The sequence below is a fragment of the Akebia trifoliata genome, chromosome 13 (genome assembly GCF_017979445.1).
Source record: "Akebia trifoliata isolate Shusen 1 chromosome 13, ASM1797944v1, whole genome shotgun sequence".
In the NCBI taxonomy this organism is placed as follows: domain Eukaryota; kingdom Viridiplantae; phylum Streptophyta; class Magnoliopsida; order Ranunculales; family Lardizabalaceae; genus Akebia; species Akebia trifoliata.
This window is the reverse complement of record NC_141387.1, coordinates 14,907,316-14,930,298: the sequence shown is the minus strand read 5'-3', so window position 1 is coordinate 14,930,298 and position 22,983 is coordinate 14,907,316. Positions and strand designations below refer to the sequence as shown.

The 22,983-nt window shown below is 36.1% G+C and overlaps 1 protein-coding gene across 6 annotated transcripts in view; it reads left to right on the top strand.

Annotated features, from left to right (window-relative positions):
* RGD3 (ROOT GROWTH DEFECTIVE 3) overlaps positions 1-16,597 on the top strand; it is a 55,779-nt gene extending 39,182 nt beyond the window's left edge. For all 6 annotated transcript variants that reach the window (XM_086420029.1, XM_086420030.1, XM_086420033.1 and 3 more), the window contains 17 exons: positions 877-1,117; positions 1,782-1,955; positions 2,038-2,463; positions 2,560-3,003; positions 3,290-3,409; positions 3,501-3,983; positions 5,157-5,695; positions 8,239-8,728; positions 8,845-8,913; positions 13,665-13,769; positions 13,847-14,077; positions 14,198-14,431; positions 14,518-14,567; positions 15,033-15,142; positions 15,210-15,292; positions 15,619-15,831; positions 16,143-16,597. In XM_086420029.1, the coding sequence (XP_086276155.1) occupies positions 877-1,117; positions 1,782-1,955; positions 2,038-2,463; positions 2,560-3,003; positions 3,290-3,409; positions 3,501-3,983; positions 5,157-5,695; positions 8,239-8,728; positions 8,845-8,913; positions 13,665-13,769; positions 13,847-14,077; positions 14,198-14,431; positions 14,518-14,567; positions 15,033-15,142; positions 15,210-15,292; positions 15,619-15,831; positions 16,143-16,313 (4,183 nt within the window). In that variant the 3' untranslated portion in view covers positions 16,314-16,597. The remainder of the gene's footprint in view (positions 1-876; positions 1,118-1,781; positions 1,956-2,037; positions 2,464-2,559; positions 3,004-3,289; positions 3,410-3,500; positions 3,984-5,156; positions 5,696-8,238; positions 8,729-8,844; positions 8,914-13,664; positions 13,770-13,846; positions 14,078-14,197; positions 14,432-14,517; positions 14,568-15,032; positions 15,143-15,209; positions 15,293-15,618; positions 15,832-16,142) is intronic.
* Positions 16,598-22,983: the final 6,386 nt, after the last annotated feature.

Below are 22,983 nucleotides of genomic sequence, written 5' to 3'. Positions count from 1 at the left end.
TAAGTTGTTTCTACCTCTGACTATGGTATCCACAATAGTCACAGATTTGAAATAATGGAGCTCTGATACGTCTTGAAGCAAAGTAGAGAGAATTATTCCACTTACCACAATAGATAGTCATATTTTGATTGGAGCCAAGATTTCTTGAAGGGAAATCAATGAGAAGCCTTTTCAAGTCACTAATTCAAGCAACTAAAATTTGAAGAAAGAACTAGATTCTTTCAAGAAAATTTCTAAAATATTTTGTTCATTGCCATTCTTGATCCTACCTTTCAACAACCACCCTGATAATGAATAGTTAATGGAAACAAAAGACTTTAGTTTGGTCAGCCTATAAGACCTAAACATTAACTATACACATCATTGAAGACTTGGCATTTACTTTTTTTTGTAACTAACTCACATCCTTAATTATAATCATGGGATATTGAAACAATTTCTTTTCCCATGTTACTTAATTTTTCAATTCAAGGAGTTAATAAACTGCAAAAGAGACTTCTAGAAACCATAAAAAAATTTAATATCTGTACAAAGAACAATATAAATTCTAAAACAGAAATGCCAAATTGTAAAAAGAAAAAAATGTTGTTTAACTAATTGACCAGAAAGTTTGCACCTTTCTTGATGCTTGGTCCCACAGTGATCCTATTCAACTAAAATTTTAGACACTAATATCAGTGTGCACCTTTGATTTTTCTCCACCTTGGTCTGCAGTTCAGGATGTTTTGATCATCAGAAAACACTATTTGAGCTTCATATATAAGAAGACCTAGTAGCAAGATTCCAGTCATGCTAGATAAATTCCTTCTTATCTTTCTTGATATAGCAGCCTAAAGTAGATAATAAAACCTTATAAAATGGTTTTTTGTGTTGCAGTGTTATGAACCTTCTGGCAGAAATATATTCCCAAGAAGGTATGGCTACAAAAATGTTAGGAGCATTGACATTGAAAGAGAAACAGGAGTTCAATCTTAATGAAGTAGTTCTGGTTGATGAACATGGAGAAGGAATCAAGTCCGAGGAGAATCCTTATATGTTATCAACACTTGCACCCCGACTATGGCCATTTATGAGGCACAGTATTACATCAGTCCGTCATTCAGCTATACGCACTTTGGTATAATTATATTATATGCTTTTCACATGCTCATCCTTATTCATGCATCTGTTGCTTGACTATATTCATTTTTTGATCTGTTAAAATTACAGGGTTAGATCTGATTAAATGTTTATCTTTTTTGTTTATTTGTGCTGATGAATCTATGCCTGTATTGATGTGTTTTATATATGCTTTCTAGCAGTCATTCTATAGAATAAAACACAACTGTGGGTCCCACTCCAGTTACAGTTTTGTGGGGGTAAACGTCCCCTCCAGCTACGGTGGAGTGGGGTGAGGGTCCACTTTATTGCCTTCCTTTTCCTCTTCAACACCTTCATCTTTATTATCTTGCCTCTGCTCCCCCCCCCACTCCCTTTTTCAATAAAGTGGAGTTGGGTCATCACTACCCCACACTTTATTGCCTTTCTTTTTCACCACCCTTCAACTTTATTGTCTTTCTTCTCCTCCTCCCGCCCTCCCCCGAAGAGGATGCCAGTGCCACGTTCTCTAGTTTATCTCTATAAAAATCCGCATTGCTGACTATCTTTCTATATGTACATGCATGTGTTATTGTGTATGCATTTTGTTACAATTAACCTCCCAGTTGTTTTCGTGCTTGTGTATATGTATGTATTAGCATATTCTTGTCTAATGTTGAATTGCTAAATATTTGGTTGTGCAGGAACGGCTACTTGAAGCTGGTCGTAAAAGGAGCCCATCTGAGTTCACAGATGGCTCTTTCTGGCCCTCTTTTATTTTGGGTGATACCCTTAGGATCGTTTTTCAGAACTTGCTCCTGGAAGCAAATCCGGAAATTCTGCAATGTTCGGAGAGAGTCTGGAGGTGCCTGCTTCAGGTTTTCATTCTACACGTGTCTGCTTTCATAAAAATTACTTTTCGCTTAATTTTGTGATTCTCACGTTCTTGATTCATGGCAGTGTTCAGAGGAGGATCTGGAAATGGCCGCAAGATCATATTTCACTTCTTGGATAGAGCTTTCAACTACTTCATATGGTTCACCATTGGATGCTACAAAAATGTTTTGGCCAATAGCCCTCCCTCGGAAAAGTCATTTTAGAGCTGCTGCTAAGATGAGAGCTGTAAAGCTAGAGAATGACAACAATAGAAACTTTGGTTTTGACTCTGCAAAAGGAACTACTTCGCAGGAGAATAACGGAGTGGTTTCTTCCAATTTCATTAAAATAATTGTTGGTGCTGATGGTGAAAAATCAGTTACTCGTACACGTGTAATTACAGCAGCAGCGTTGGGTATTTTTGCATCTAAGTTACCTCCAGTGTCTTTGCAGTTTGTAATTGACCCATTATGGAAAGATCTTACCTCTTTGTCGGGGGTCCGTAGACAGGTAAGCTCCCCATGTTTGTAATATTGTCATAAGTGGATGTCTTGATCTTTTTCTTTTCCAAATTTTCTTTACCATTGAAATGTTCCATTTATCCAGGTGGCTTCCATGATTCTTGGTTCGTGGTTCAAAGAGATTAAAAGTATGACCGTTTCTGGAATGCTTGAAATTACATCCGGCTTTGTTGATCGTTTTAGGAAATGGCTATTGGAATTATTATCATGTGCTGATCCTGCATTTCCGACAAAAGGTTCACCTCTTCCTTACTCTGAGCTTTCAAGAACTTATGCAAAGATGCGTAGAGAGGCTGGCCTGTTGTTCAGTGTGGTTGACTCATCTAGCATATTAAAGACTATGTTGTTAACTATTAAGTTTAATCCGGATACCTTAAATGTTGATGATGCTATCAATTTTGCATCGAAACTTTCACTGCCTGGTAACCTCTTGGCTGGGGAGGAAACTATTGAAAGACACATTCTTGATAATTTGGAATCATCAAAGCAACAACTTTTGACGACTACAGGCTATTTAAAATGTGTGCAGGTATGTCCTTAATTTTTTTATTCTATTCGAGATGAAGGGTTTCATTGGCACTCTTATGACAATCCGTGTTGAAATTCCATCTTTTTGCTGCTAGAGAGTCTCTGTAGTGGGGATTTACATTCTTAGTGCCCTAAATTCCTATGTCTCCATATGGATCCATCCTGTACTCTGTGCTTCAATAGTGTACATTTTATTTCAACTGTTGCTGTTAGTGAAAAGGGACTCTTTAGTTTCTTACTTTTTTTTTTCTTATTCTACCACTTTCTTATTTTGGAAATGTTTGCAGAGCAATTTGCATGTTACTGTCTCAAGCCTAGTTGCAGCTGCAGTTGTTTGGATGCATGAACTGCCTGCTAGACTTAATCCAATTATTTTGCCTTTGATGGCTTCTATTAAAAGAGAGCAGGTAATAAATGTAGAGGTTCTTTATTTATTTTTTTATTTATCAAGAAAGTAATTCTGTTGTGCTGATTTTGTCTTTAAACGTGTATTTGAAGGAGGAAATACTCCAACAGAAGGCAGCTGAAGCACTTGCTGAGCTGATTTCTCATTGTATCGCACGTAGGCCTGGTCCCAATGATAAATTGATTAAAAACCTTTGCAGCCTGACATGTATGGATCCTAGTGAAACACCTCAAGCTGCAGTCGTAAATTCCATGGAGATTATTGATGATCAAGATCTGTTGTCTTATGGAAGGAGTGTTGGTAATCAGAAGACAAAGGTTCATTTGCTAGCTGGTTCTGAAGACCGGTCAAGAGTTGAAGGCTATATAAGCAGACGTGGGTCAGAACTTTCATTGAAGTATTTGTGTGAGAAGTTTTGTGGTTCTTTATTTGATAAGCTTCCTAAACTGTGGGATTGCCTTACTGAAGTTCTCAAGCCTGAGAGTGCTGAAGGGTTGATACCTCCAGATTGCCAACAAGTGTCGCTGACAATTGACTCTGTTAAGGATCCGCAGATCTTGATAAACAATATCCAGGTTGATTATCCCTTCCACTTTGCATGGCACTGTAGTGGTGTGACATTATAGATAGTAGGTGCCAAAAGGCATTCTGCATAATTTTATGCTTTTTGTCATTTACCAAGTCATGATTTTGTTTCTTAAATATTCTTGTATTGAACTTGGAAACAATATTCTCTCCTAATTGGAAGCTATATGCAGCTTTGAGGTCATAGATGCATACTGATGCTTTAAGATTTTGAGTCTGGACTTGCATGTCTGCATGAATAGTTGCATCAGCATACATTGTGTATTTAGTGAAAAAAATTTCATTGTTCTTTTATTACTGTTCCTTACACTTTAGTGTGCTCTGAATGTATATATTTTTAATTAAATAAATTATACTTTAGATCTCTTATTCCTGTAGAGTTAATTGCTTCTCAACTGTATCAGAAATCTTCTTGTTTCTATATACAATTCCTAGCTATGAAGCCCAATCAGAAAAAAGTTACATCACATGTTCAATCTGCTACTATGGTTGGATACCTTGGAGAAAATTTAACCTACAGACTAGAGAACATACTTAGTTTCAAAGTTGAGGAAGGAAGTGGAAGAGAAATAACAGAAATTCACTTTCTTTGTGTCTGAAATTGAAAACACATACAACTTATTCCAAAATTTTGGAGTCAGCTTACTGAATCCTGTTCCTCCATTCAGTTTTGTCGAAGGCCATGTCTAAACCATACAAATGCAAAATGCTAGCTTGGAATTAAAAAGGAATTTATGATTAAGGCGATACCAATTTAAGTTTTTTCGAGGTTGAAGATCCCCCTCCCCCGGCACATACACACATGCACCTTCTTACATAGTTTTTGATGAGTGTACAAGAAAGTTGAATGCCTAGTTATGCTAGACAACGGCCTTTACGCCAAAATTTACAGAGGACAAGTGAGATGCTAATTCAAGCTATGAGAATTTAAAGGTTTGGTGAACTATTATTGGTTGTAAATTTAGTGCTTATTGATGTGGAAAATTGAACATGATAATCAGTTGAGTTACTGTAAATTCAATAAATGATGCTCAACATGGGAACCGAATCACAAACCTTTAAATTCACTAATAGTTGTCTTCAAACCTTTAAATTCAATAATAGTTGCTTCAATCTTCATTATCTTTTATAAGTCTCACTTCCAAACTTTTGCTGTTCTACAGGTTGTACGTTCCATTGCACCTCTGCTCAATGAGACTTTAAAACCCAAATTGCTCACACTTCTTCCGTGCATCTTTACATGCGTGCGTCATTTCCATGTTGCAGTAAGATTAGCTGCTTCAAGGTGTATCACATCAATGGCCAAGTCAATGACAGTAACTGTGATGGGAGCTGTGATTGAGACGGCTGTACCTATGCTGGGAGATACCTCATCTGTTCATGCCAGACAAGGTGCCGGTATGCTCGTACGTTTGCTTGTTGAGGGATTAGGAGTAGATCTGGTCCCGTATTCTCCTTTATTAGTTGTTCCTCTTCTGAGGTGTATGAGTGATTCTGATCTTGCTGTCAGACAAAGTGTGACACATAGTTTTGCTGCTCTTGTACCTCTTCTTCCATTAACAAGGGGCCTCCCTCCACCAATTGGGCTGAGTGAAGGTACATCTAGGAATACAGAAGATGCACAGTTTCTGGAGCAACTACTTGACAACTCTCATATAGATGATTACAAGCTTTCTACTGAACTAAAAGTGACATTGAGGAGGTACTTATGATTTATGGAAGTCTGTGCTTAGCTTCACTTACCACTCTCTTTACTTCTTTATTTATTATTAACAGTTGCCAAGTTTTATTCCAAGTTTTCTTGGTCGTTAGATTTGATAAGATCTGACGGTGCGCAGAATGTTACGGTTTTAAAGTAAAAATATTCTATTTTACAAATGCCCCCCTGCTCAAGTTTCCTTTTTATATTAAATCCCTCTTCTTAACTCTACCAATTCTCTCACTGTAAAGTGTAAACAGAGTTACAGAACCAAAAGAAAACCATCGTCATCGTCGTCGTTGTCTCTCTCTCTCTCTCTCTCTCTCTCAACAAAGATGGTCTCTTGATATTCAAACTGTGAGCTCAAGTCCCATAAGTTGATCTATTAAGGTTTCGATCCCATTCTGCTCATAACCTAAAAGATAACATTAATTCTGCTGTAGAAGGCACAATGAGACACCCATGGTTGCTCACCTCCAATGGAAGGGAGGAGTACTCAGGTGTAAGGGTAATTTAGGGAGGCCCTAAAGAGAGTCAAACATTGTGCCAAACATTTTTTCAATGTTTGGGATAGAAGTTTCGGAATGGGCTGATTTTTTGTGAGGATGGTCTCTATGATGAGGAGATCATCCTCACCAAAAATCAGCCCATTCCGAAACTTCTCATCCCATCAAAAGTGGTTTACAAAAATCGGACGGTCCATGATTCTTCAACTTGTAAACTAGGGTTAGAAGTTTCAGAATTAAGTGATTTTTGGTGAGGTTGATCTCTTCACCAAATAGATCATCCTCCCAAAAAATCAGCCTATTCTGAAGCTTCTAACCCATATGTTGAAAATTGTTTGGCTCTCTCTAGGGCCTCTGAACGCTTCCCATAAATATATAATTTTTTTTACCTCTAGTTATTTTACACAACTTAAAATGCATCTTTATTCACTAATGACCTTTTGGGCATCATTCCACCACCAAATTTCCTCGTGTTATTTTTTCACGTACTCCCTGTGGAACTCTTTCATTCCTTGTTTCAGCCTCGTAAGTTACAGATTTCTTCCTTTATCAGTTTGTTTGCAAAGCCAACTTTGTTTTCCTTTTAGATTCCACCACCTTATTCTTCGATATTGTGCTCCTTAATTCTAATAATTAAGTATTTAACAATCCTTCAAGTATTCGTGAATTTACTGTTTCTTTCATATCAGCAACTTGTTCTCCATCTTCATCTTGGTGTTTTTATTTTGGCAATAATCTTAGCAAGTAATTGCTATTTCAGCAATGAGCTGTATTGATAGGGACACAGAAAATGATTGTGGTGGTGATTGACAATGTTAAGTATCAAACAAATAGTGATGGCATGGAGATGATAGATGGAATTGGCTTTCTAAATAGTGGTGAAAAGTATTATTGTTTTGGCAGATTGTTGGTACATGATGATGATTATGATTCATGGTGATCATAGTGTGTGACACTGTAGTGGAAAGGTGATGATGTGCAATTAGATGATGGTTCAAGTTGTGATAGTGGCTCTGATACAAGATGTTAGGAACGCAGATTCTCAATGGTCATAAAATACGAAGATAAAAGTTGAAAGGGATGAGAAAAGAACTATTTTGAGTGTTGGTGATGTCCTAGAAGTTTCATGCTAACTTGGATTAACTAAATTGTGATAAATTTTCAAATGAAAACACAATACATATTTTTGGACAATTACAGTAACAATGTTGTGGCATTGGACAGAATTGAATGGTTGAACAAGATTTGTGTAACCAGCTCCAAAATTTTCAGATAAGGCTTCGATGATGATAATGATTACTGTAAAGGCATTGCTACAGCAATTAATTTATTACTATAACCACCATAAATGTCCAACTTCAATAACTAGCTTTCTTTGATTTGAACTCAAATATTACGAACCAAATTATCTACTTTACTAGATAACTACCACGTCCTACAACTGTGTAACCAATCCTATCATATGTTTGTACTCCCTTATTCTAATGCTTACCTGGCTAATATCTACCCTCCTCTCCTACTGGCAACACAATTCTCCTTCTTTTCCTTCATGCCGAATGTTGAGGAGTTTCTCAGATTTTCTTTACTTTATATATTTAGAGGTCCCTCTTGCTTGGAGAGATTTGGATGAAGATGTGAAAAGTGTGCAATTTTCTCTCAGATTGATCATTTTTTTTTTTCTTTTTTAAATCATTAATCCTCTTTTTTTGAAGAACGACATGGTCATATATATATGTAATCCTGTTTCTGGTTGTTTTGGCACGCTTGTCCTTGTTAAACACGTGCTGATCTCACCAGAAGTTAAAATGCTTTGTCCTTGTTACATAACTCAACCATGAAATATTTAGGCACTTAACAGGTAAATTATTGTGAAATATCTTAGCATTGTATAAATCTCACCAAGTAGTATAAAAAATCTCAAAATTTTTGCTTGATTATCTGCACGCCACACAATAGCTTATGTCATTTAGAACTATTAAATGTTGGTCATGGCTTCTTATTGCCTGATATATTAGCTTCAAAATTCTTTGCTGCTTCCAGGTATCAGCAAGAGGGTATAAACTGGTTATCTTTCTTGAAACGTTTCAAGCTTCATGGCATCTTATGTGATGATATGGGACTTGGTAAAACACTTCAGGCGTCGGCAATTGTGGCATCTGACATAGTAGAGAACCGTACTTCAAACAATGGCAAGGACCTTATTTCTTTGATCATCTGTCCATCAACATTGGTTGGACATTGGGCCTATGAGATAGAAAAGTACATCGACACTTCTGTATTGACACCTCTCCAGTACGTTGGTTCTGCTCAAGAGCGAACTTCTCTTCGAAATTATTTTGAAAAGCATAATGTCATCATAACATCATATGATGTGGTCCGTAAAGATATCGAATATCTTGGCCAACTTGTTTGGAATTATTGTATTTTAGACGAGGGACATATCATCAAGAATTCAAAGTCTAAAATTACTGGTGCAGTGAAACAATTGAAAGCTGAACACCGTCTTATACTTAGTGGAACACCAATCCAGGTTGGTTGTTAGCCTTGTTAGTTACAGTTGGAGCTCTGAGTGGCAAAAGTTTGAAATCTATATTCAAGTCTTCCTGACTAGTGGTTTTATCTTATATATGTTCATATATTTTGCAGAATAACGTCTTGGAGCTGTGGTCCCTTTTTGATTTTCTAATGCCAGGGTTTCTAGGAACAGAGCGACAAGTGAGTTTGGTTTTTATAAATTTTCTGTACTTATAAATACATCTTTCTTTGACATATTTATTATTCACTCTTGAATTCGTTTGATACTTGCTTTGGGATCATTTTCTTTGCAGTCATGGAATGCTACTATTGTTTAAGTGAGCATAAAGAGAGAATATGAAAGCAAAAGCATTTACCACATTGATTGAACTGAATATTTAAAGATCATATTACGTGCAAGTTTGAACTTCCAAAGAGAATCAGGATGAAATGAAGTCATCAGTTCCAAAAAAAAAACTCCATTTGATGTGAAATATTACATATATGCTGTGGTTCTATTCTGTAGCACGACCATTTAGTGGCCCTTTATCTTGCCTATGAACTTTTAAAGTAGTTTGGAAAGGGGTGATCACCAAGGAGATTGGAGAGAATTGACTCATTTGGATATGAGGGGTGTGCAAATAAGGACATTAGAGATCATGGGCCTATTTTATTGGGCCATATTTTAATTTTGGTGTTTTATTTTATTTTAGTTATTGGGATTTAGTTATGGACCTATATTATGTTTTTTGAGTCCTATTTGTTTTAGAAGTTTATTATTTGGTATTTTAAATTAGTAGGAGAGTATTTTATTTTATTTTATTTTTTAATTAGTAATAGGAAATTTACGTCTCGGGAAAATTACCATTTCATTGTAATAAACCTATGTTCTTGGCTCAATCAAGGAGAACCTAGTATTTTAGGGATCTGAGAATGAGAAGGATCCAAGATCAAAGTGTGCAGTTTAGGCCTTGGTCTTAATTGGTTCCAGAAACCATCATGGCGGGTGCTCTCTGGGTTGCCTTTCCACTAATGGAATCTCCAATCTTTTCAATAAATTGGCAATCGTTTAGGAGGTTTTCTTGAGGTCTATACCATCAAAGTGGGAAGTGGGGTGCAAATAGCATCCTCAATTTCTCATGTGGCTTAAGGTGCAGGGTGGTGTGAAAAATTGTGGTTGGGGTGTCCATCAACATCAACTCTGTGGTGGTGCTTCTGGGCTGGGGAAGGCACTGGAGGTGTAGCTTGATTTGTCCTTGAAGTATCAAACAGCAAGTTCTCGGGCTTGAGGAATGCTTTAATTTGTATTCAACTATGGGTCTCATGTTTAGGCTCATGGGCAAACTGATTTAGAAAATTTTCAAACTCATGACCGTTTGTTTAGGGAAGGTCGAGTGATTAGAAAGATGACTCTTTGGTTCCATTAAGTCCATTAAGAATGTGGTTTCCATGTAGTGAAATGAGTAGCGAAGAGATTTCCTATGCTGGTCGAGGTGTGCTATTGATTGGAATTTTGGCCTTCAACCAGTGTTGGTCTAGGCCAAATAAATAAGTATGTGGAATCTTCTGTAGCTAAGAAGAGTTCAAATGAAGGTTTTTTAGTCCAGAAACAATAAGAGATGAAGATGATGTGAGTGGGAGCTTCCTTTTTTTCGTGGGTATAGAGATGAGTTTTGAAAATCTTGTGCCATAGAGCTTGCATCGACGAGGTTCCTCAAGCAGAGTGGGAAGGGATCTATCACTAACCAAAAATAATGCTCCCAAATATGGCATGGGATGGGTACTTCGTCTTCTTTGACAGTATTGTTGGATATCTCGGGGGGGGGGGGGAGGGAATGTAGGATGGATATCGGAAATTTCCTAACCTTAAATATTTTTGGCATCTTAGGTTTAAGGATGAAGGGGAAAAGGTTAGGGTTGGTTAAAAAATAAAAATAAGGGATTGAGAATAAGTTTATGGGGTTGGTTCAAAGTTTATTTGTTACTCTTTCTTAACTAGATTTGGGCCGCAGGGATATCTTCCGGTGACTGTTTTGTCTTTATTCTATGCTTGGCAAGAATGAGGTAGTGCTTTTTTGGATGGTAAGAAAGTGCTTTTTGCTATTTGTTGGAGCATTTGGAAGGAACAAAATAGTAGGTGTTTTGAAAACAAGGGAAGCACTGGATCGGATGTGATTGTTGTGACTCTTGCTTGCATTTTCTTTTGGTGCAAGGTGTTCGAGGAGTTTAGGGGTGTCTTTTTTGAAGATTTTGTTGCTAGATGGGATTGGGCAATCCATTTTCCTTGATTTCGTAGTCGTATCTTTTAGTTGGTCTTCTCGACCACTTTATCAATAAATTTCATTATCTACAAAAAAAAAAATCAAAAATGGAAATTAGTGTTTATTATATTGAAAATCTTAGGGTAAAAGCAAAAGAAAACGGGGGGAAAACAAAATTCCAATAATAATTATTTTATTTATGTTGCGAAATAATAGTCGTACAAGTCTCCAATCCATCTTTAAGCTTTGCAAGATAAATAATGCAACAATGGTAACACAAATAAGTGATATGAATTTGTAGAGAAAGACGATAGAGAGAGAAAAGCCCTATAGTCACTTTAGGGTTCTTAAAAATCACTTATGGGGTTTGGGGATCACTTACTAGTTACCAGGATTGTTTAGGCAACACCAATTCAGATCTTATTCATTAGCCTAAAAAAAGGACAAAAAAGAATATTTATATGCTACTATGGAGTGTCCAAACCTAATTGGCAAAATTATAGATTTGTCCTTGACTCTCAAAGAGACTAAAAATGGCCATAAACGACTCAACTCTCTTACCACTTACCCAAACGCCTTGAAAATTTAAAGATACATAAAATAAGACTCAAAATCATAAAATAATTGTTGGCCCCAAAATTAAAATGTAAAAGACCAAAATGCCCCTAGCTGCTATAAATAAGAAAAAAAAAACATCACTAGAACCATCGTCATGCCATATCAAAGCTTGTTTATTTGTCTTCTTCCTCTTAGAATAGGTCTTCAAAGGTTGTTACGATTCCCATCAGGGACTCTCAAGCCCTAGGTGTTCTAGGAGGAATGGAAAGGAATTTTTTGGATGGTGAAACCTAACTAATTGTTCTGATTGGGAGGTCTAGGACTGCTTGTCGGCTATTTGGAATCAATTGTTTCTCAGGGAGCCTATGTTTCTCTAGTGGATCAACAACTCTTTGGGGTCCAAGAAGTGGGTGTTAGAACTATTATGGTCTGTAAGAAGTTGAGCAAAAAGAGAGTTACGGACAAGGACCTGATAGGGATGCCTGGCTTATACAACATATTTTAGATATGGTCCTCTCAGTTGGTCTAACAATTAAAAGGACTAGGGGTGAGCCCAAGGTGCTGTTGGCCAATTGATATGTTCTCTATCTCAATTTTTTACAAATGTGCGAAGGAAGATTTTCAATGAAGCTTCCTGCTAGAATGAAGTCAGTGCTTCTGGAAAACATTTTGTTGTCCCAAGGAGACTTTATTAAAAGAAGGCGATTTTGGATGGTGTGCTCATTGCCAATGAATGTATTGATTCTAAGATGAAATATGGGATGTCAGGGGTGTTGTGCAAAATTGATCTGAAGAAAGCTTATGATCATGTGAGTTGGAGTTTCCTCATATATAATTGGGCTGATTGAGGCGCAGGTGTGTCATGAACTCCTCAGAGATTGGTACCCAAAGTTTTAGAGAATGGGGATTTAGTAAGCTTCTCAACTAGCCACAATGGGCCAGTTGTTTCCCATTTAATTTTGCAAATGATATGTTGATCTTTTTAAAGGCTTCCGAGAGGCTGTTGAGTGTTGTTAGAGAGATCTATCTTGTTTTAAGGCTGTGTTGGGGGCTGGCATTTTTTTATATGGTAAAGTATGGTGTTTATTGTGGGGGAGGTTTAGAAGAATTATATTTTGCGAACTTGCTTGGGTTGTTAGGTGGTTTCTCTTTCATCGATTTATCTAGGATTACCATTAAGGCTCCCTATAATAGCAAAGCAATTTGGGATCCCATGCTAGAGGTGAGTAGAAAGATTATTTTATTGCAATCTAGATATCTTTGAAGAGGGTCTAAGTTGACTATTATCAAGAGTGTCTTGATGATTATTCATGGTAATTTTAAAAAAAAAACATTCGCTGCCTAGGAGTGTGGAAGTGAGGTTAGATTAATTATTTCATGATTTTCTGTGGTATGATTAGGATGGGAAGAGGAAATTTCATATGATGAATTGGAGCAGAGTTTTCTTGCCTAGGAAGCAAGGAGATGTTACTTATCAATAATAATAAAAAAAGGAGATATTGGTCTTATTGGTTTATTGGTTGTTTACCTCAAGTCTATGGAACCTTTAGTGCTTCTAAGAGGTAGCTATGGAGTGTCACCCCATTTTCAATTTGTTGGTGGATTTGAAAGGAGAGGAATCACCATGTGCTTGAATGGGAGAGTGAGTTGATGCAGGATCCTATCATCTCCATCATGACTTTTTTTTTTTTTGGGTGTTAAGGTATTTAGGGAGTTCAAGGGGATCTTTCTTGAAGACTTCTTGAGGATATTGGATTGGGTATGCTTCCTCTTAGTGGTGGTTTTTGGGACCATTGATTTCTTGTGTGTTTGCTGGTCATCTCAACTACATCCTCAAGGGGAAAAAAAAAAGAAGGAAAGAAGAAAAGTTCTGTAGCGAGATTCAACATGGAACTTATTGTTTAGTTTCTTCTTATTTCTGGTTATCTGCTTGTAGATGTTTTACTCTATGTGCTTAATGCCTTCAGTCCATCGACAGTCACTTTATATGTTCATTGATTATCTTCATAATTATGACATTGCTGTAAATTCTTGATGCACTCTCTATTAACTGATGTTTCGTCTCTGAACATGACCATATTAAAAAAGTCACTTATATTTTGTTGGAGCTTCTGATTCTAGTATCTTCTACAGTTTCAAGCCACTTATGGGAAACCACTTCTAGCAGCTAAAGATTCCAAATGTTCTACCAAGGATGCTGAAGCAGGTGCACTTGCTATGGAAGCATTGCATAAGCAGGTACATTTGAATATAGTATTTTAAACTCTAGAGCATTGCAGCTTTGCCTTAAACTCAAACTAACTTTTGCCCAACAGGTCATGCCGTTCCTCCTTCGTCGAACAAAAGATGAAGTTTTGTCGGATCTGCCCGAGAAAATTATTCAAGATAGATACTGTGACCTGAGCCCTGTCCAGTTAAAACTTTACGAACAGTTCTCTGGTTCCGATGTAAAAAAAGATATCTCTACTTTGGTAAGAACAAAAGAGTCACCAGATACAGCAGAAGCAAATAGCTCTTCGCCGAAAGCATCTTCACATGTCTTCCAGGTTTTTTTTAACTTTTTTTTTTCTTTTTTGTTGGATATGTGTTCAGGTATTCTTGCAAACGATTCTTCAATTCTGCAGGTCTGTTATCTGATGTACTTATTTTACATTATCATATTACAGGCTCTCCAGTACTTGCTAAAGCTTTGTAGTCATCCATTGCTCGTTGTGGGTGAGAAACGTCCAGATTCCCTCATTGCTGACATTGCTTCAAACCTTCATGAACTTCATCATTCTCCCAAATTAGTTGCTCTTCAAGAAATACTGGAAGAGTGTGGAATAGGCTTGGATGCTTCAAGTTCGGAAGGTGCAATTGGTGTTGGACAGCACAGAGTTCTGATATTTGCTCAGCATAAAGTAATATTTACTCTTTCGTATTTGCTTTGATTTCTTATGCAATTAAATTACGAGAGCGTTTGTATAATCTCTTTGTGCTTATGCAGGCATTTCTGGATATAATTGAAAGGGATTTGTTTCACACCCATATGAAAAGGTTAAAGTCTTTTTCATTTTCAACCAGTGAAGAAATGATCAATCTTCTAACTACTGCATTCTTTTTAATTCATTAGCTATGTATTGACGACACAGCACTTATATGGGTTTTTTTTTTTTTTTTTGCCACGTTGAGAAACATGTAAGTACACATGTCATATCTCGAGGCACATAATGATGTTTAGTTAAGTGATTTTTAAAAGGTACAGATGTGTTTGACATTGTTAAACACAGCTCTGCACTCATAGGATAGACTTCCATCTTACAGATCTACTTAAATATTTTTGTCTGTCATTTTTATGTAAGAAACAAAAAAAATTCTTAAACACGGCTAAAATATTATATTACTTGGGGTATAGATGTTGAGTATGTTTCCTAATCTGATTTTGTAACTGTAAACCAACTTCATAATGTTTGTTGACACCCACAGTTTTATCTAATATTTGGAGTCTTAACTTCAAAGCAGTGTCACATACTTGCGGTTGGATGGCTCTGTCGAACCAGAAAAGCGTTTTGAAATTGTAAAATCTTTCAATTCAGACCCAACTATTGATGTGCTCCTGATGACGACACATGGTATGTTTTTAAGTATATTCAAAGTTATATCAATTCAAGGAGTTTATTTACATGTCAATATCTACAGTTGGTGGGCTTGGTTTGAACCTGACATCAGCTGACACAATCATTTTCGTGGAGCATGATTGGAATCCAATGAGAGATCACCAGGTAATTAAATCTTAGTGTGTTCGTTGGTGCTTCTCCTGAAAGTTTAACGCATCCATTTTCTTTAGCATGATATCCTAATTCTTAATTCTGAGCACCACGTTCTCTTGGAAATTTCCCACTATATTTTATGATGTTTTGATTTATTGTTGTAGCTTAGACCTGTCAATGATTTGAAATTGATAAGAAGCAGATCTCGTGTCACGGATTTATGTTCTATCTTAATTTTATTTTTTACGAGGGATAGGCCATTTTGTGCCATTTATTTTCATAAGAAATAACTTGCTTATTTTATCATGGATTTATGTTCAATACAAATGCACCTGCAGGCAATGGATAGAGCCCATAGATTGGGTCAGCGCAAAGTCGTTAATGTCCATCGTCTCATCATGCGTGGAACCCTTGAAGAGAAGGTTATGAGTCTTCAGAAGTTCAAAGTATCAGTTGCTAATGCTGTCATTAATGCAGAGAATGCCAGTCTGAAAACAATGAATACAGACCAGTTGCTTGATCTATTCACACCTGCGCAGACTGGTAGAAAGGTGCTTTTTTTTTTTTTTTTTTTACAATCTTTCTAATAAAATCACATTATTATAGTTAAATATCAGAGCCAATCCCTGAAACAAAATATTTAGGTTATATTTTGAGGGGTCAAAACTTCTTGTATTAGGTCAAATTTTGTGCCATTTTCAGTTACCTAGGTATCTAACGAGCCAAAGATTTTGCAATTCCAACGAGTTTTTGAGAAAGTTATGGTCAAAATACTGATGGGGTGTCAGTCTTACACGTACATTATTATGACTGTAAGACAAGTGAAATTCTTACACTTTTTTTAAAACCTTGAATGGACCAGGGTGTTACTCTTTCTAAGAGTCCCGATGGCAACTTGGATGGAGATCCAAAAATAGTGAAAGGTGGGAAGGGGTTGAAAGCTATTCTTGGTGGATTGGAGGAGCTCTGGGACCAATCGCAATATACAGAGGAGTACGATCTGAACCAGTTCTTAGCAAAGATTAATAGTTGAACCCGGTCAAAAGCAGTGTACAAAGTGTATATTGGCAGAGGAGTCAATCGGCTCATGATTTTGACGTTATCACGCTATAATTCTTTCTTTTTTGTAAATTTGCATTTATGTTTTATGAGAAGCTGTGGCCGAAGAGGAAGAGGAGAAGGGTTTATTGTTCAATCCAGGAATGAGGAATATGGGACTGGGATAAAGGGAATTCAAATGTAAATTTTTCATATTGTATATACCATCAGCTTCTCATTGAAATTTTTAGTGTTCTGATTTAATGCTCATTTGTCCCCCTAAGTTAATTTTTTCAGTATTTTCAATTAGTTTAGGGATAGTTCTTTGGTCGTTTAATGGTTGGATGTAGTTTTTATCAAATCAAAGACATTCAAATGAGAAAGTTTATGGTGAGCGAAAAATGGTCCTGTGTTTCATTTGGGTTTGTAGAATTTTGATTGGCTCAACCGATTTGGATGTTGGGAACAATGTCCTTAATCTGGCTGTGAACTGAAGGGATATTAATTGGATTCTAAATCAATATTTAAACTCAATTATCTTATTGGATATTTGTCCAACAATAACTAAACCAAAATTGCAAAGCAACTATGAACTCCCGTGGGGTTTAAATCCAGCTTATCCATGAAAAAAAAAAAAAAAAAAAGGAACATTGTGTTGTGATCATTTGCCTCGGGATGCACAAGAAAAAAAGATTTATGATTGTGTATCCCGAGGTAAATGGCCTACGGTTCTATGATGTGTGGGGGTGCATGTGGCGTAAGATCATTTACAATTTACAATATTCTTCGTTCTTGTGGATCCTTAGTAAATAGTTGTGAAAGATAAGCTAGGCTCTTACTTCCATCAATCTTTCCCTTTAGTTCAACCACTGCCTAAAATACATGTTCACCACTAACTTTGACGTCGTTCATCCAATCAATATGCATGGTTGAACTTCTTTAAATGTAGTTGTCGAGTTTGAGTTTCTTTCCCGATGGGTTTATTGCTACTGGCTTAGCATTCTCAAATGTACAATGGTCTATTCGATTTAGCTTTGAAAAGTTCTTTTAGGTGCCTTTTCAATGGGTTCAACTAATCAGTTGGATTAGCCACTTTTTTGTTCAATGCATTATGCATAGTAATATATGTGGGTACAACTAGGGGTGCACATTGGATTGGGTAAATCTGAGAACCGAATCAATCCGAGCCTTTTGGATTGGCTTGGTTCGGATTGAGCATGGTTTGGTTCGGGTGCGGATTGTGAAAAAAAATCTGATTGATTTGGTTTGGTTCCGGATTAGGGGTATAATAAAACTGAACCAATCTGAGAACCGAACCAATTTATATATATATTTAAAAATAAAACCATTTCTTAGTTTCGTTTTTCTATTCTCTCTCTCTCTCTCTCTCAACTGTTTTAGTGCGTTAGAGGTAACTCATCAAAGTCTTCAACTTCATCTCGTCTTTTTTTTTTTTTTTTTTTTTCTAGCAATAACTCAAAAAAATGCACCCCCTTACTTTTAATCACAAAGAAACATTTAGTTTCGACTTTGAACAAGCAACAAACAATATTTGATTTTAAGAATGACTTTGATCTTCAATCATCCCTTATAAGGTAAGTGTTAAATGATTTTATTTTTAATGTGTTATGCTTGATGCTTTGTTTATGTTGAAATAATAAGTATGTTGATGCTTTGTTTATACGTGTTATGTATTGTGCATGATGTTTTGTTTAATATTTATTTTGCTTAGTTTTAAGTTTTAACTATTTTAATTTTACTATTGAAAATAATAAGTATGAGTACCGAGAACTAATCCGAACTAATCCAAACCAAGGTTGATTTGGATTGGTTCGGTTCTATAAGGTAATTGGATTGGTTCGACTCCAAATTTGTAGAACTGATTATGTTTGGTTCGATTCTAATTTTGTCAAAATCCGAGCCATGTGCACCCCTAGGTACAACGGATCAAAAATGATGAATAAATGATAAGAGGAATATATGTTGATAAAGGAATAAATGGTAACCCATATGTACGTTGAATGACACACCTACAAATAAATGCATCATGTTTTACATGAACTAAACTCAACTCAAATGAAGCCCTAACCTCAATTATATGCCCTAATATTAAGTTATATTGAAGATGCATCTTCAACTACTTATCTCTCACAAAAGAAAATACATTAGTATATTGATTGAAATCCATCTCAAGAGCTGAAAATTGATCCACATCTTGTATCTTTGTAGTCGAGTGCATTAAATCAGTTCATCGAGACAAAAATAATTTTCATTGTGCATTTGTTTTGAAATAACATTTACAATTAGCCATTGCATTCCGGGATATGTGGAACATAGGAGGTTTACTGAATCCGAAAACCCTTCTCTTAATTTGCACGGGCCCACCTCAAAAAAGCTCCACAAAAAGTGTATTTTAAGCCAAAACTCGACAAAGGGCCTAACGGCTCAAATATTCAAAAATCCAACCTTTTGTTATAATTAAAATGGCTTTAGGCCTTTAATTGGCTTATGTGGGCCTACAAATAAACCTTCCTTCTTAATTCAATTTTTCATCATTCCTATGCATTGTTTAAGCCACCCACTTCTAAGCCTCCACTTCATGACCCCAATCTTCTTTCAAACTCTAGCCTAAGCCAAATCAAAGCTAAATCCCTCACCTAGGCCCAACTTTCAAGTCCAAGCCCAATTCCCTAAACCCAATTGCCCTACCTTCTTCAACCAATCCTCCAAATCAAATTCTAACCTAAGCTTATCCTTAATCTTTAGTCATTTCCAATCCCTTAACCATTTTCCAACCTAAATCATAGTCAATTTCTAAATAAATCAACCTCTAAACTTAGCATAAATCTAAGCCTAAATTTAAGCCCAATTCAAAACCTACCTCAATGCAAGGTCCATCTAATCCCAAATCCAACCTCATTCCAGTCAAGGTACATTGACTCAAGTCAACGCCCCAAAAGAGCTCAAAAGCTCATTTTAACAAAAATTAACACATGTCACCACTGCAATCAACCTCTCAATTCCATTCCAATCAACCTCATCATCACACCCTCAAAAGTTACACCATTCATACATCAACCCACATCACATGTCATTACCAAACACCATCACTTTCTCCAAACTTTCATCACAAGTCATCCCTATACTATACCACACTCTTTCTCCTTAATCAACTCACTAAAACCCACACCTCCATACTTTTTTGTACATGTCAATATCACGCTTTCCCTCTCAAAATCTAATCATCTAACCTCTTATATTAACCATCCTCTCAACCCAACACCCATACCCCCAAACTTAACCACCATTCAACCTATGGTATGGATTATCTAACCAATCCATTTGGATCTTATCCATGAGTATGGGTAAAAAATAACCCATTTACCTCCTTTACCACATCTACCATATTCTAATCTCAAAATTCCAAACATTTTATCCTCAAACTTCATGCCATTTCCCCTCACCTTTCATCTTGGACCATTTTAACCCTAAAGCTATCCTAAACCAATATAAACCCCCCTTTCCCATTGAAAATCTCATGCTATCAAACCCCCTAAAGAACCTAAAATTCTAGCAATTTTATAACTTAAATCTCCCTTACTCTTTCACTTTCTTCTTCATCTTAAAATCATATCTCAAAAGGAGAACTTAACTAAGGACTTAAGAAGAACAAGAAAAAAAAAAAGAATTCAAACTTCCAAGGTAAATAGAGTAGGATAATGTAGTAATTCCTCTCTTTCTCCTCTCCATCTCCATCTTTTATCTTTCTCCTCTTCTTTAATTTTGGTTTGGAATGCCTTAGGTTGCAATGAACACCCTTCCCTTTCCATTATGTCTTGGAAAACAATTTTTGTTTACTAGCCTTTAATCTTGCCTTTAATGACTCCATCTATTTTTATTTTTTTCTTTCTATTTATAGAGCCATTTTTTGCATTTATTCTTCATTTTTACTCTCATTTCTTCTTGTCTGGTAGATGCCCCCCTTTTATCTAGATGGTCAAAAAGAGACACCAACCCCCTGTTTGCCCTTCTATAATGAGTTTTAGGGAAGAGAATAATATTCCTACCATCAGTAGTACCGTGTTTTGTAAAAAACTTCCCTTGAATCATTATTTCAGAGAGGGTACTACAATGGTCTTCTAGGATTATGCTATTAAGAGGTTTGCCTAGAGGAAATTTGATTTGACTCACGAGGTCATCTATGTAGTTGAGAGGTTTTCTTTCTTCATGGAAGCTCTGACAATTCTCATTATCATGTTTGATAGTTGTGATGAGGATGTTTGCCAGGATGAGATCTTCTAGGTTGATATTTATCCTTTTAATGATTTCTTGGTTAGAAGACATTCCACAATTGGAATGAAGTACGCTCCCAATCATATACGTAGATCCTTTGTAGGCTTCTTCAAAGTTCTAGTGCTTGCTTTCCAAAATAGTCCACTTTCCGTCGGAATTTTGTATTAGTTCTTTTGCATTTTGTAATGAGGCTTATATAAGACCTCGATTTTTACGTACGAATCTTTGTAATCCTAAGATATGTGTAGACACTCCAATTTGAACAAACCCGTTAGGAAAATCCAAAATTTCTCGAATTGATTCCAACTAAAAACTCAAGTTCCTCAACGGGCCCGTATTGCCACGTGGCATCATTTTTCATGCATACACGCATTATGTCATATAGCTTTGCACACTCAACCTTGTCCCTAACCCACTCCAAATCCGTATTCATTCTCCATTAACCGATCCTTCACTCATATTCTAACCCAAGTCCATCAACAAAATCCATGTCCTAAGACCTTAACCCAAAGTCCATAATACCATAATCCATAAATCAAGTCTATCTCCCAAAATCCAATGCCATTCTAAATTCATAACCCAAATCTATTTCCTAGCCCAACTTAAACCCAAGACAAAGTCTATTCTCTAAGTCCAAAATCAAGTCCACTCTAAGCCCAACACCAAGCCCATTCTCTCACATCCCTTCAAAAGGTAACACATGTTGATCTCTTATAAACCCTCAATACCCAATGCTTTTACCTAATTGAAGAGTCAACCTCCTCTTATGAAAACCCAAGAATACCTTTCCCAAAAAGTATAGTTAAACCAAAATGATTATTGGTCTTTGGTAATAATATATAAAGTTGAGAGAACTTTTATCCCATTGGTCCATTTCAAAAACATATATCCACCATTATTTTATGAGTTATTTACAAATGAACCAAGATTTACTTTTCACCTACCACTCAACCTTTACACATGCTACTTTCCTATTCACCCTCTCAAAAGTACTTTTTGTTCTTTTATCTTTATTTACCAAAAAATCAAAGATCAAATACTATTTTTTAGATTTCTTCACAAATGTCACATTTACCCTCATACAAATGAAAAATCTAAAAAGAAATAACATAAATCTCATGTTCATTATTTTTATTTTTAGGGTTAGACCACTTTATTCCCAAAAGTTCTCCAAAAACTCTATAAATACCCTCACTTTTTATGAACAATTCATGCTTCAAGCCCCCATCTCTCAACCTAACACTCTACCAAAATTTCTACTCATTCTCTTATCTTCTAAAGTTCAACTCACTCAACCCTCAACTCTCAAGTCCACTTCTCAAGGATTAAGTTCATTCAAAACTATCAAGGGACAATGTGAGCTTAAGATGTAGTTTATTTATTTTTAAGCTTGCATCTTCTTCTTCTAACCCTCTACTTTATTTTCTTTTTAGAAATCCCTTGTGATGTAATGCATACTCATTCCCATCCCCGATAGATTGGATTAAGGTTCAATCGAAAGGATGGGGGTTGAAGCCCTCTTTACCTTAAACTCATGCATCATGTTGTACACAATGCATATACTCACCTATGCATAACAATGATGAAGAAATGTGTCACCCTCTTGATGGGGTGAAGCATTAAGTTTCTAACCATGCATACATGTATCAAGGTTGTGGTCTCAAGAGAACTTCATCATAGAATCTTTCTAAAAGCTCAAACCTACATTCATATTCATAAATTTAATATGACTACGTGTGTCATTCTTTTCCATAGAATGCCTTTAATGTCACTTTGAAATCAAAATCCTTTGTAAAGGAGACATTTCACTCCAATACATACACCACCCTTATCATGCATTCTTATGCATTTTAGTATTTATTTCCTTAAGTTTATAAAAATAATGGCCAAGCAAGGTAATCACCTTTGGTGGAGAGGATGGGATGTCTAACACCTTCCCCATCCTTTAACCAGACCTCCTTACCTAAATTTTTGTTGGACTATACCTTTTTCATGTACGAGTCACTACAATGGCAAAAAAATCAATTTCAAAAAATATTTTGGGTGCCTATTCACACCCATTTCAAAAAAAGAATGGTGGCGACTCCAACAACGTAGCATTGAGGTTCCAATTCGAACTTTTCATGTAAGAAATACAGTAATGAACTTATTTCTCGTGTACTCTAGTCTTTCTTTTATTTTCTTGTTTATGGAATTTAATTTGCCCAATCTCAAATACTTAGAAAAATTTTCAATATATTCATATCAGTGTTAGTTGTTTTCATTCGACTAATTGTATTGTTTGCCCCCAAGCATAAAATGTTTCAAACTTGCATGAATGTGTATCAAATGACTTTGGTATTCTATTTTTATTAATAACGGTGCTTTCAAAC